Source organism: Miscanthus floridulus, chromosome 4 (genome assembly GCF_019320115.1).
Source record: "Miscanthus floridulus cultivar M001 chromosome 4, ASM1932011v1, whole genome shotgun sequence".
NCBI lineage: Eukaryota > Viridiplantae > Streptophyta > Magnoliopsida > Poales > Poaceae > Miscanthus > Miscanthus floridulus.
In genome coordinates this window covers 60024523-60039851 of record NC_089583.1, presented here as the reverse complement: position 1 = coordinate 60039851, position 15329 = coordinate 60024523, and the positions used below count along the sequence as shown (strand labels likewise).

At 38.4% G+C, this 15329-nt stretch overlaps 1 protein-coding gene across 3 annotated transcripts; it reads right to left on the bottom strand.

The window, feature by feature from the left end:
- Positions 1–275: 275 nt before the first annotated feature.
- On the bottom strand, positions 276–8780 carry LOC136551551 (transcription factor TGAL7-like). Of its 3 annotated transcripts, XM_066543087.1 has the most exons (12): positions 8391–8779; positions 7570–7667; positions 6577–6635; positions 6180–6350; positions 6015–6083; positions 5830–5889; positions 4937–5014; positions 4769–4823; positions 4401–4669; positions 2742–2969; positions 764–936; positions 276–662 (listed from the first exon to the last, which is right to left on the bottom strand). In XM_066543087.1, the coding sequence occupies exons 1-11, from the start codon at positions 8411–8413 to the stop codon at positions 766–768; spliced, it is 1281 nt and encodes a 426-aa protein (XP_066399184.1). In that variant the 5' UTR covers positions 8414–8779; the 3' UTR covers positions 276–662; positions 764–765. The 3 variants fall into 3 exon arrangements, with proteins under 3 accessions (XP_066399184.1, XP_066399183.1, XP_066399185.1); XM_066543086.1 differs by having other exon boundaries at positions 276–936; XM_066543088.1 differs by lacking the exon at positions 276–662 and having other exon boundaries at positions 790–932; positions 8391–8780.
- Positions 8781–15329: the final 6549 nt, after the last annotated feature.

The window sequence follows — 15329 nt, the reverse complement described above, 5'->3', positions numbered from 1 at the left end:
CCTATTTTATTGAAAAAGTTCTATGCTACTCCAAAACTACTATTCGATCACCCATGTCCATCTGGAACATAGGTACAAATTGTATACAGGAAAAATATCAGGTAGGCACCCAAAATTTGTCTATTTTGTTGAAAAAACATGCCATTCAGAAATCGAGGTACTGAACATTTTTCCAAATTGAGCGGATTATGTACGCCCACCTAACCTTGTTTTCCTTCAAAATAGAAGAGAGGCACGAAAGAAAATCTATTTTGTTGAAAAAAGGTATTGCCATTCAGAAGGCTACTAAAGCAACTTATACCATGAAATAGAGTAGGAACCTACCGGCTAATTCATTCAGAGGAGAGCTACCCCAAATACATGATGTTCAACCGTTGGTGCATAATAAGTTAGGAACAAATTAAAGGGAAGATCCCAACAAGCAAGTCTCCACTATTCTTAGTTCCTAAATATCTTCTCTGCCCCTAACACTGTATGTACACCTTAAAAACAAGTTGCAAGTCGTCACACATCTGAAGAACAATCTTCTTCAGTGTGCATCACCAGCAGATCAAACTAATTAAGCGACCTTACACTGCCTCCCAATAAACTAGATCAGTTAATTCGATCTTGCATGCATTGTTTTCTTCTTCTCTGGGGCACACGACGACTAACAATCTAGCCTGTATGCATGCAAGAAGAAGAAGAACAATTAAACTTGCACATGCATGTATTATTGTACTTCTTCTTCGTCATTTTATTGTACTGTGAGCTTTCATCTTACATCTACGACTGCAGCCCCGGGCCGTCGTCCTGCCTGGGCCTTGCAACCCAGAGTGTACTGAGCGCGCGGAGGCGGTGGAAGTAGTCGGTGATGGCGAGCAGACAACGAGCAGCCTGTCTGGTGGTCAGGATGTGGTGGAGCTTGTGGAGGGTCTGCTGTCTTAGCCCATCTGCCTACACACAGTACGTAGGAGAGACCCATCGAAGGGGAGGATTAATTAATACTCCATTTGTTCCAGATTGTTTTTCTAGATACATAGCTTTTAATATATGTATCTAGACATAATATGTATATAGGTATGTAGAAAAATTATGTATCTGAAAAAGTTAGAACGATTTATAATTTGGAACGGAGGGAGAGTAATTAACAGCAACAATTATGTATTAACACCAAGGTGAAATACCTGCATTTGATAATTCTTTTGTTTTCATTTCATATAGCACATAGGTTCATATATATATATATATATATATATATATATATATATATATATATATATATATATATATATAGGGAGAGACTATTCAATAGCCGGCTACAAAATAAGTTATTTTGTAGCCACCTCCATTTACCATAATTTTATATACTAATTTACGATAATGTCAATACATATTTACGATAGTTAGGTTACTATAACACATGGGGATATTTACCATAACGTTATAGTAAACCACTTAGTAAGGAGTTACTGTAATCTCATAAATTAACATAGTAATTATCGTAACTCAAAGTGGCTACAGAATAAGTTATTTTTGTAGCCAACTACATGATAGTAGTTATATATATATATATATATATATATATATATATATATATATATATATATATATATATATATATATATATATATATATATATATAACACCAAGGTGAAATACCTACATTTGATAATTCTTTTGTTTTCATTTCATATAGCACACAGGTTCATATATATATATTGTTGGCCTGAAGATTAACTTACCTGCTTCAACAATATAATACACTGTGGCTAGCTAAGCTACTATACTAACTCCGGCTAACCATAGCACCACACGTAAGGACTGACGAAGCAAATATATGCATATATTTGCTTCGTCAGTCCTTACGTGTGGTGCTATGGTTAGCCGGAGTTAGTATAGTAGCTTAGCTAGCCACAGTGTATTATATTGTTGAAGCAGGTAAGCATATATTTGCTTCGTCAGTCCTTACGTGTGGTGCTATGGTCAGCCGGAGTTAGTATAGTAGCTTAGCTAGCCACAGTGTATTATATTGTTGAAGCAGGTAAGTTAATCTTCAGGCCAACAACCAATTATGTTTATCAAATACCCAAAAGAAAATGAAGTGGGTCACGTACTACCCAGCTTAGTTATTTATTAGATTAGTGTTCCATATATATTGTTATATAATGTATTGGTTACAAACCTAGCTAGCTATTTAATCTGACGGCGCCGTGTGGGGAAATAGCTACATTGCGTGTAGAGTACTCAATGCAAGCTTGGTACTATCAACTGCGGCTCTTTTTTCTCTGCACATTTATCATGATCTTGATATCCCAACTTCTACATCTTGTCGATCGTCTTGGTATATATGCTAGGGTTGTTGCCTTCCTTCATCTTGCTGAATGTACTGTACGTATATAGATCGCTCTTTATCCGTCTTCAGTGTGCTATAGCTTGTGTGTGCAAGGGATTCCTCCTTTTAATTAGTCTGTGTTTAAGTCTATATAGTAGATAGATACTGTTCAGACGTTTTTTCTGGACATGCATGGCGTGTTCTCGCTCAACAACCATGATAGATGATGATGAGGTGATGACCCTGGGATGATGCAGTTCCTTTTTTCATGCTGGATCTATCCTCGAATACACTACACATGACCTACCATAGCTGTTTGTGGAACTTACTTATATTAATCATATATGTTGCATGCAGTGGATTTATCTTCTAATAATTAATATAATTTCCTCCTGTTACAAGTACGTAGGACGTAGAGTATTAGTACCTGCATGACGAAGCTCTCCATAGCGGCGACCTTGTTCATGGCGAGGGACATGTGGCCCATGAAGGTGGCGGGGGCGACATCAGGAGCAGCGACTATGTCCGAGATGTTCTGCTGGGTGGCTTCCATGCTGTGGTTCAGAGCCTCCTCCCTCTCCTGCACTGACTGCTGGAGTTGGTAGATGCCAAGGATCTGGCCCTCTGACAGCGGCTCCACATGCTTTAGCATCACCTGTAAATACATGATGAATATAGTAAATCAATTAAAGTTTTATTTTAAAAAATATGAGACAATGATTTATTTTAACCTTTTTATGTTTATTCTAAATTAATATGTAGCAGTCCTATCTATATTAAGAGAGCACTTGTATCCACGTGTGTAATAAGTAATTGCTTCTCTATATATCATGAGAAGAAAACATTCTATCTCTATACACATGTAAAAAAAAAACCCTTCAAATGCTAATTATAAAGGGTAATTGACAAATGCCTGGTTATATATATTATAAAGTCACAGGTCCATTATAGTTTCAATTTGTTTTTTCTGGGGCAATTTATTTGCAAATACGTACGTTTATAGGCATATACACATATATTTACCTTCTAAAAGGCCAAAGAGATGAAATCTAGGCACAATATGCAAGGGGAAGGCAGAAAAACACGAAGTCCACACGCGTGGACGATGGTCCATTGTTCCATAAGAAAGGACCATCCCCATCACGCATATAACATCTTGCATACCTGTTCCTGTCCGGTTACGTACCTACTCCCCTGATCGATATTCCTCATCATGTCTCAACAATGCATGAATCCAAAAAAATCCCTCTTGTCTTGCCCCTCAACTTTTAACTATTATATTCCCATCATGCAAGGTATATGTACTTTCTTAGATATATTTTTTTTCTCAGACCCTTCTCATTTATATAATCCATCAATAAGGGACATGAAATGTTGGTCAAGTAAAGACAATCGGAAAAAAGTTGCTCTGGAGCATTCAACCTTTTCAAAGATCTTGGGTTAGGTAGAGATAACTATACTATGCATAAAAATAATACAAGGCGGCATAGTAGTGTGATACTGAAAGTTAAAAACACTTAGTATAACACATGAACGTCTTGAAATCAATCATTGATTAGACCAAGTATAGTAGATACATGGAACATGGAAGGGTGTGTGTGTGTGTGTGTGTGTGTGTGTGTGTGTGTGTGTGTGTGTGTCGAAGTAGATAGGTTTAGCTGGTTTGGACGAGCAAACGTTATGGCAAATGGGAACTAGGGTCAAATGGACTAATAAACGGCCTCACAACACAAGCTATCTAGCCAAAATATAATCATCATCAGGTAAACAGACCTCTAGCATTAGTTGGTCTATTCATTGAGTTAATGCTAAACAATACTGTATGAGGTTGTGCACTGGGTTAGCTAGGCTTCCATAAACATTGACTAACGTAGTACAAGATGATGTGTGCTAGCTCTATAATGCAAACGGGATCGGACATGAGAACCACTCAAATTAACCTGCAATCATGCATGATCTATTTATATTATTCTGGGCATCCTCATTTCCAGGCACCAACTAGATAACGAGTGCATCAATCAACTATATATCTGATTGTTAGAATTTCTACACCATGCATAGTAAATAATTAATAATAGTATACTACCTTTATAACCTCCGAGGGGCGAAAGCCTCCCAACCAAAGGAAGCAACGCTCAGCAGGGGATACCCACACCCCAGACAAGAGGTGGAAGACATCGGCCCTGGCCATGGCGCCTTTCAGGTGCAGCAGCTCCTCGTGCTGCGCCATGCCACCATTCACGAAGCTCTGCAGCTGCTCATCCGCCAGGTGCTCGCTCAGCGCCGCCCTCAGCTGGAACATCAGATTGCTGTGCTCTTCAACCCACCTTCCATACTCCACGTCAAATACTGCAGCTGTACATTCATCATGTATGCATGTTACATACACAGAATTAAGTAACTTATGGAATTAACAGTATGTAGAGATGAAATGGAGTGTCCCATTATTGTTACCTGGTGAAGGGGCAGAAGGAAAACCTGGCTGATCACCAGTGCCCAAGAAGACACCCTGAACATAGTAGTAGTGACTTGTTAATTAGCCATGTACATGATGATTAATATAAGTACTACTGTGTGGCAAAAGCAGCTCCTCCAAGATACTGCTGGTAGAAGAATTAATACCTGTACTCTTGCCACTTGAACTTGTTGTTCAAGCTGGCTGAGCCTGATCCTACTTGTCTCCAACTGTTGGATATAAGCCTGAAGAGTAAAACAAGAGTGGATGCATCAATCCATATGGTAACTTTGTGGGTGTACTCTAAACATTCCTTAAAAGGTTGGCTAGATAGATTAAAGGCATTTTTAGCGTACTTATTGAGTGCTAAGGAGATATTTTAGAAGGACAAAAGCTTTTGAACTAACTTGTAAAGTTAATCCAATTTCTGAATCAAGGTTTTAAATCTACGATTATATAGTTGATAGCACGGTATGGCCTCGTTTAACTTCACCATTAGCTGTTAGAGAGGCCCTCTGCTAAATGCCACACCTTGAGATGTAAAACAGTCTTTTATATAATATCCCAGATTAAGAAATGAAGCAATTAATGAATAGTATATCAAATAGTATTTACATGGGTCACTGAAATTTAAGTCTACATATATATAAAAATGAAATCACGAGGAACAGAAAAAATACATCATTTTTTTTTTGCATTGGAAAGTGATATTATTCTTTAGGTGCATTGTCAAATTCAAGAGAAAGGAAAATCAAGTACACTTATCCTAAAGCACATGTAAGGCCAAAAGGACAGAACCAAAAAACTGTTACATCACAAAATTCATTTAATCAACCTGCATGCTGACACTTGAGACTTCAATAAGGAAAACAACAATCAGTTTAAAATTGGTGTACTGCAAGAACAAAAAATACATTTACATGTTTAAGGGATATATATTTGTATATATATGACTGGGAGGATACCATATAAATGTTTTGGTTGTTCCTTGAACTTTACATAATTGTACAGTATGGTTTCTCAATGTAGTGCAAGTAAGTGTCTTAGTTGAGTGACTCACCTTCTTCCTAAGCCTGCTCTTCCTTGCTGCCTCTCTATTCTGTGCAAGCCTCCTCAGTGTCTGCAGGATATACATAAATATATATATAACTGATGCACTGCAGTATGTATGAAGTGACTTTTCATCCTCCAAGATCACTTTGAACTGTGGCAAGAATCTTAATTAGGAGTCACTGACTCTCTCACCTTAGGGTCTTTCAGTCTCTCCTGAGCACCACCAGATGCTGCACCCTTTCCACCGCTATTTTCTTCCTTCTGCAAATTAATTTGGCACCTTGTTTTGTTCAGGGGGGGGAGAGAGAGAGAGAGAGAGAGAGAGAGAGAGAGAGAGAGAGAGAGATGCATGCATACCTTAGTAAGGCTATTCCTGTTATCCTTGGCTAAGTTGTTATTAGGCAACGGCACAACGGGGCCTGCAGGAGCAGCGACACTCCTCTGCTGGCCACCTTGCTCTTGTCTCTTGGGTGAAGAAGAGTTGCCATTGGGCAGCATGCTGGCTGCCACCATGCCCATGCTAACACCCTACATAGGTAATTTAAGGTCAGCAAAACAGAGTTAACGTTATAAATTTAGCACATATTCCATATGCATGAATCAGGCATGCATGTCCGAGGAAGGAATAGATGAAGTGCAGCATGGAGATGGAGTTTGCATGCATGGAGTACTCAATACTAGCTGTTTGTGTACTGAAAGCTAGCTGTATTTGTGCATAACTGCATATATAAGGATTAAGGAGGACGTACTATACCTTAGCAGGAATTGGCTCGGCCACATGCATTGGCTGCGATGGAAAGATGTTCAGAGTCTCTGCAAAACATGCAATTAACAATGTCTTCGTAAACGCAGATATATAAAAAAACTACAAATATATATGTGCAATGAGAAAGAGAGAGGGGTGATGGGAATAAGGGATTATATGTATGTATATTTTCAAGAACTAGGTAGTGCTTGAATATAATGGATCAGTCCTTATATATTACATGTCTCTCTCTACCCCCCCCCCCCCCCCCCCCCCCTTCTCTCTCTCCTAGTCCTAGATAACACATGGATGCGCAGATGGACACGCGCGGTGGGAGAGAAGGTAATATGAGAGAGAGAGAGAGAGAGAGAGAGAGAGAGAGACAGAGAGAGCAGGCAGTACATGTATGTAAAACAACGTCCGGGAGGGAGGGGGACATGCTTCTGGAGCTATAATTCAACAGAGTGCATGAGAAGATGCAAATGGAAAGGAATGGGTGAGAAATAGAAAGCGGGAATATTTATAGCTTCTTTTAGATCAAGTTCTTGTCGCAAAGGAGAAGGCCCTCATCGTCACAGAGTCTGTTACATGTCACACTCTTCACCACAGGAAACAAATACCAAACCCGCATGTAAGACCTGTATTCACTTCTTAAAATTTCAATAAAAGCACAGTAGGGGAGCACCCCCTCCTGTTTTCCTCAAAAAAAAAAAATACCAAACCCGCACAAGAAAGAAATGAATGAAAGCATCATGCAGCAAAAGAAAAGGGGATTAGCTATAGCTTAGCTGCTGACAAGACCAGAGACAAGGACCTGCAGGCAAGACATATATAGATATATATAGGTGGCAAAGCAAAGACGACAAACATATCCATGGAAAAGGGTGCTGCTAGGAACCGGGGTTACTAGCTTTTTGAGTGTGTAATCAGTGAAAACAATTAGCATTTCCGGAGTTCGGGAAACAAATAAAGAGAGGAGAGAGAATTTCTTCCATAACATACGTCGTTGTTGTTCTTGATCGTGGCCATCCTCAAGGTAGAGAAAGATTGCTGACTGGTCGAATTCCGCCATGTCGTAGCTTGCTGCTGATTCCTTGCTCCTAAATTTAAAAAGGGAAAATATATTAGAGGATGAAACAAGCAAGATTCAATGAATTGATCATTTTCTTAAGCATTAGAAAGCAAGTAGCAATGGGATAGTAGCTTTGTTTGTTTAATTAATATATAATAATGGAGCAGATGGGAGAGTCGGTGTGACAAATCCTTAAAAAGCCTCTCATCTAGCTACTTGTTGAAAGATACAAGGAAAACAATCATATCCATGTAGTTGGTAATTTGGTGTCCTCCTTCCTTACCTCAGCACCTCAACTATTTCCATAATCCCTAACTAACCAATAAACTATCTGATATTGTGTCTTTCCCAATTCTCACCGCCTTCTTCTTCTTCACCATGTGTTTGAATTATACATAGAAATATAAGAAACTAAGAAAAACTTGAATCAACAAAGATAGATTATGCAAGATATCGATGTCGGGAACGGTCTTCTGATTGCCATCACACCTCTATCACACACAAACAAACACCAGAAGCAGATAGAGCAGAATATCTTAATCCCTTGTACCAGAAGCAACCATATGCGAGAGAGAGAGAGCGAGTTGTCAATCAAATCCCTAATCCGGTCAGCTCGAGAAATTAAAAAGGCAAGCACAACAAAACACCTCTCGATCTCTGTGGAAAGGAAACACAGATAGATAGGGCTCCAGCTCCCCAAAGGTACGAAATAAAAGAGAAGGGGAACTTGACAGCAACTTGTGCGACTTACATGGTGGAAGAGGCTGCCATCATCGTCGTCGGTGGGGAGCTAGAGGCGCTCCGGAGACCTTGGGGGAGCTCAGATGGCCGGTGATGGTGGCGGCGGCGGTCGTCGTCTCCAGCAGAGTCCCACCTGAAGCCCTTATGAAGGCTCTGACCATCCTCCACCCTGGCTCTCTCCTCACACTATGCACATCTCCAGCAAAAGCTTCCAAAACCAGTCATTAATTGCAAAACCGTCTTCTGTTTGCACCCTCGCTTTATATAGTTGGCACCAAAGCTTTAAAGGAAGTCTGCAACCTTTTTGTTTGTATGTCACCAAAAATCTTCCTTGCTTCTCCTCTCACCTTTTGACCAAGAACTGAGAGAAGACTTTTAAGAGAGAGAGAGAGAGAGAGAGAGAGAGAGAGAGAGAGAGAGAGAGAGAGAGAGAGAGAGAGAGAGGGAGAGATGAGAGAGGAAGAGAGACGATAGACATGCACAGGGGTGACAAAGCATACTAGTCTTTTATGTGTTAATTGGAAGGCTGTGAGGTGGCCTTAGGAATCAAGGTAAGTGAGGTGGCGGGCCCATGAATTTCAGTGGCTCCATCTCAGGTAAATTACAGCTGTAGGCTGTTTAGTTGCACGTGTGCATCCAACATGCGGCACATCCTTTGTCAAATAAAGAGAGTTGCTAAAATTGAGATGTCTGAATTTTAACTTTATTTTAGGCGACGGTTATTACGCATGTTTTATGTCGTTGCAATTTTTGTAGCTATAATCTGCAACTTTTATGTTCAGGAATAAAAACCTGCTAGACAAAACCACAAACTTGATAAATCTGATCTATGTCAACACAGAGATAATTAACAATCTACAATTGTTTCTACATGTAGACAAGGACAAAAAAAATTAATATATTATAACACAAAAACAATTAACAAAACAATCAAGCTACTACTAGCCTACTAGTACTACTCAGCACGTTATGGATCGGTTGCCCCTTACGTGCTCCATAGCACGTTAACTTCAGCATTTGTAGGTGCACGCATGCTGTACCAGCGTCTACGTGCCGCGCTCTGACCATGCACCAGCCTAGCACCACGTACGGAATGCACCAGTGATGGCATGGCGTCGCCTCAACGGACTACAAATATCAGGTGACTGATATATAGGAATTGTGCAAAAAAAAACATAGACATGGAGTCCAGTCTTAAGTTTGACTAAATATATAAAAAAGTACTAATATTTATTATGTCAAATAAATATGACTAGATTGATCACCGAATATAGTTCTATAATGAATATATTTATTTTGAAGATACAAATCTTGATATTGTTTTTTTATAAATCTAGTTAAATTTATGACTATTTGACTTCTCGGTAATGAAATTTTTATTTTTTTGGACAGAGGGAGTAGTTATTACCCACATCTGAAAACTACATCAATATCAATGACTATAGTTTTAGAGATAAATATGAGATCAGTGTATCGTGCATTTTAGTTAAGTACATGTTTATACTTCCTCTGATTTAAAATACATGTCGTTTTAGCCTTCACAACTTCTTTCTAATACATACATGTCATCATCGAACTTCTAGCCACTTCATTTTCTTCCTCTCTTCCTCTCTTCCTCTTCATAAACATGTATAAGTACAACCACTCTCATAAATAAAGGATGTATTGTTTTGCAATATATTACTCCCTCCATTTCACACTGTAAGTTATTCTGCCTTTTATAGGTACATAGTTTTTACAATATATCTAGACATAGCGTTTATCTAAGTGCATAGCAAAAGTTATATATATAGAAATTAACAAAACGACTTGCAATTTAGAACAGAGGGGGCACTAATAAAGGGCAATAAAAGTTATTTGATCCACTTCCTTAGGCATCTCCAAGGGAATCGCTCAAACACTCTCCCATCTGTTTTGTCCCCTCATATAGGTCAATCTCACTAGGGCGGGTTTCATTCGCATTTAATACTGTGACACATTAGCATATTTGATGACTTAACAGGTTAATTATGAAGAGAGGGAGATACAAAGCATTTCATCTAGATTAAACTCTCTTGGCACGATGACCAACTCTCTATGAGTCATGAAATTAAATGACTATGAAATCATAGAATAAAACTTTGCATTGAGAGTGCATGTTTCGTCTATGTTTCATTTGATTATGTATGACATGTCAGTCTTTAAAACAACGCCTAAGACTGGCCTTATACAAAATAACAATCTAATGACCACCTCATCTTAGCATCCATCTCCTAGCCTCCCTCTCAAATTTGGGGAGGTCCATATGAAACTTCCCATTTATGCAACCCTACGTGAGTATACTGTTTGGTAGAAAAAATAGCTTTTCACGCTTAATAAGTATGGGATTAAATATATAATAAATTGTATGGTCGTACTTACTACAGTCGATCCAATAATTCATGACCCGTACATGTTGGCATCTACTCCCTGCATTCCAAATATTTCTAGATACATAGTGTATCTAGACATAATATATATTTAGATGTATAGAAGAAACTATGTGTACAACCCTATGCATGGGTACTATCTGTTTGAGAGAGCGAGAATACCTGGGGCACATAATACATGACAAAGTGAAGAACTGATGCTATATGCAGGAAACAGGCCTCCGGAAATGATCACCCCTGCACACCATCGGCATAGACTAGAATCAAATGTTTAGATGATATTTTTTTTTCTTCCATGTTAGCTGTTGTCTTTATTCTTACGCTTTATTTGGTTCATAGGAATTGAGATGAATTGGAAAGTAATCTAATAATGAAATAGGCAGCACTTTCTAGATATTGGTTGCAATTCATGAGAGATCAAGCAGGCTTTTAGTGTAAACTAAACTTCTATTTTCAGGGGTGTGTCAAGCTATCCAATCATCAGGTACTTGGAAGCCTTATAAAATCCGTGTGCTGCTCACATGATTTGTAAACCCTTCTCCACTTATAAATAGATGCCAGCAACGGATCTTTCGGGAAAAAAAGGAGAACATATGGGGCAAACAGTTAGAGTTATCTATCTTCAGTCCTCATGCAAAACTCTAGACCGACATGTATTTTGAATAGGATGGTATAACATTATTCATGTTAACTTGAATGGACATAGATAAATAGATCTTCGTGTGCCTTCTTTCTCGGTAGTGCGATATACTCACTTTGCTCCCATGCTAACAACTTTCATTATTTAAGCCTGTTTGGATCCACCAGCTAAACTTTAGCTGCTAAAGTTTATCTACTATGGATCCAACTAGGGGTAGCTAAAACTTAGCTAAACTTTAGTGAAGACCAAAATGTATACAATCCATTTAGCCGTTCAACCCAGTTAAACCCACCTAAAGCGTGAGTAAAGATGAAATTGCCCCTCTTTTTTTCCGTGTCCACGAGACTCAGCAAAAGTAAGGGCAGCAAAGTAAATAAACATCAATTAGCTAGAGGATCCAAACAGCCTCAACTAAATTTAAGCTGGCTAAACTTTAGCTGGCCAAATTAGTTGGCTGAAGTCTAGCTAAGGTGGATCCAAACAGAGCCTTAATTAGATATATTGTCTTACAAATATGTTTAATAGTATATCAATCTCAACCATAGTTTAGCTAATTATCAAGTTAAATGGGAGGGTTTAAACGATATAAACGTCCATTTAAGAGAACAATAAATAAACGATATAAAGTGCATAAGCCTCTGTAGCCGTAACTGATGTTCAAAAAGCTAGTTGACCACTAACTTGTACAAGAAGCTTTGTGCCACATATAGGTACGTCTATTATAAATGTATACATACAAATTCATGACGTGCCTACTTTTTTGTAGTATTGTGTGTCAAGTAAATATATTTGTTGTGTCATAATAATTTAGGTTAGCAAGTTCCTCCCTTAGTCATATATTGTACCAATTGTTTTGACTAAGAATGTCTCAAATACAAGACTAATACACGTTATTTTCATATGAAAGAAATTGTGTAACACATGAATTTTCTAAGGCCTATATTTAATAAGATTACTTTACTTGGTTACTGATTCTTTTTTATAGTATATTGATGAGCATAGACTCCCGATTTCTAAAAGGTACTTCTTAGTCACCAGAATTTTTTTATAAAGGAAGAGTTTTATTGATTTATAAGCACTACATCAGTTGATATAATAATTATGAACCCACTCGCTATCTTTGCATAAAAACACAAAACCTAAACAAAAGGAAAAAAGAGCCTATCACTCTAATGACTATCAATATTAAGACTATTGCCACCCATGGGTCTGGTAGAAAAACATTGTGACCACTTGCGCTAACTGTTGGAATGCCAATGCAACCAAAACTTGCAAAGTATGCTTTAATTTAGGAGGACAGCCCATGTGCGAGGCCAATATATATAACCTAATGAAACCACGTACAAAGGAGAATAAATATGTTTCTTTTTAAACACCAAGTTATTTCTGCATAACCAAAGTGACCAACAAGTAGTTACCACGCCTAGCAGAACTAAAGTTCTTTAGTCCCTCCCAAACCCAGAAGCCAACTCTCAAATGAATGAGAAATACTACGAGGATAAGAAAGACTTAAAGCAATATGTATGCGGCCCCAAACCACATGGGAAAAATGGCATTTAAAGAAAAGGTGTTTAATTATCTTATTTTTTGTGGCACGAGCAACACTTTTCACTACCTTGTCGGTTGCGTTTGAATAAGTTATATTTTGTTAGAGTGACTGCTTTACAAAGATAACAAAGAAAAATATTTATGTTTAGTGGAGCCTCTAACTTCTAAATGATTGTATTTATATAATTTGGGAACCTCTTGACCAATGAGAGTAAAATAATGTGATTTAACTGGGAATTGACCGTTTAGGTCCAAGTTCCAACGAAACACATTCAATCTCGTGTAAGCCTAATGTTAGCAATGCGAAGGAAAAGTTCATTCTAAGCACCTTCTTGGAACGGCAAAGAAAGACATTATATACAATGGTATCCTACTCAGCATTGAGTTTCTCAGTGTTAGACATCGTACTGATAGATGTTTCCCTTCCCATCTTCTTAACCTCTTTTCAAAATGTTCCTCTACCTTACGCCAATACCCATTCATCAGCTTCCTAAAATAGAATGGAGTCTCTAAATATGTCATACGAAAATCTCTAATTTTTGCATCCATAACGCTCGGTATATTGGTCCACTATTCCTAGGCCTCACCAAAGCAGTACATTTCACTTTTATAGATATTTATTTTAAAACCAAATGCTTGTTCAAAAGCATAAAGTAATAGCTTCACATTTCAGGGTTGTTCTATATCATGTCCCATAAAGAGGATTGTGTAATCGACATATTATAAACTGATAAGCCACCATCCACCAGATGTGGCACAACTCTACTTAACTGCCCATTTCTTTTGGCTCTATTAGCGAGGATTGTTAACATGTCAATAATGTGTTGAACATAAGAGGAGATATCTGATCCCCTTGATGAAGGCCTATATCTTTGTTTGGAAAAAATGTCCAATCTCATCATTTATTGCTACACTAACACATGTGATAAAGTTTTCAACCCAATTGATCCACTTGGGAGAAAAGCTTTATTACACAATGTTTGTAGCAAAAAAGGTCATCTAAGATTGTCATAGACTTTCTCAAAATCTATTTTGAAAATTAAACTATTTATTTCTTCCAATAAAGGCCTGATGAGAGATAACAACTCCTTCAAGGATGTTGTGTCCTCTCATGAAATCTGATTGAGTTGGGTTACTACGTGATCAGACACCATATTAATACAATTAGTAGCCACTTTGGTAAATATTTTAAAATTGAAGCTGAGCAGACAAGTGGTCCAGATTGTTATATTCAGTTTCCTTCTACCTAGCAACTTTAGAATGAGGGTTATAACACCAATGTTCAAAGTAAACAATGGAAAATCCTCAATATGAAGATTTTAGAACATCTGTGGGATGTCACCTTTAATGATTTCCCAAAACTTTTGTAAGAACTCAGCCAGGAAACCATATGGTCTAGGTGCTTTGTTATTTTTCATGTCAAAAACCACATCCCAAATTTCTTTTTCTATCAATGGGGAAGTTATGAATTAATTTTCTTCTGGTGTCACTTGGGGTATCTCATCAATCCAAGAGCCAACTAGGGCACACAAGAACTCTCCTGGTGGCCCAAGTAGCTCCTTATAAAACTTTGTTATACATGATTTATGATTGTCCTATTCTTCAATCTTTTCCTCCAAATCAAGCAAAAAATTGTGCTTCCACTATATAGATTGAGCGATCATCGTCGCCAGTTTCGCTGCTGTAGAAGACAGAAGCGATGGTGTGATACTTCCACCGTCAGTTGGATCGATAGCAAGGCCTCGTAAGGAATCAAACCGACAGATGAAACTTCTAGCACCGACGGTTGAACCATCGATGCGGCAGTGCTAGTGGGGTTGAATTCCTCAGTCACATGGAACACCGAGCCGACTGAGATATGTGTTATGGCCACCAGCCCTACACAGCCATTTGGTCTACTGGCAGTAAATTCAACGTGAGTGTTGAATGTCCCAACTTCCGACACCATCTCACGACTTCCGCCAGGAACCATCGTACCTCATCTTCCCTGATGCGTATGCCTAGATCATGCATCTTAACTGCTCCTTTCCGCTTCTCCATCTTCAAGGTTGACCTATTTAAGCCAGGTCTGGATGCACCTCTTGGCCTCATGCCTCACACTTTTCCTCCTTCAATCTTTCAGAATAGATACACTATTCCTTGTCCTTGCTCTCCTAGGATGTGGCCTAGTACTCATGGTGCAAGGTGCTAAACAAGAGAGCACCTTGATGACTGTGGATCTTCTATCCAGATCTTCTATTAATAGAAGATCTGCAATCATCATAATGCTCTTTCGTTCAGCGCCTCCATACTCGCTCCTAACTGAGTGGGAAAAGGCCTTTAAGATTAGGCGCTTTATGTTTCATCTTGCTCC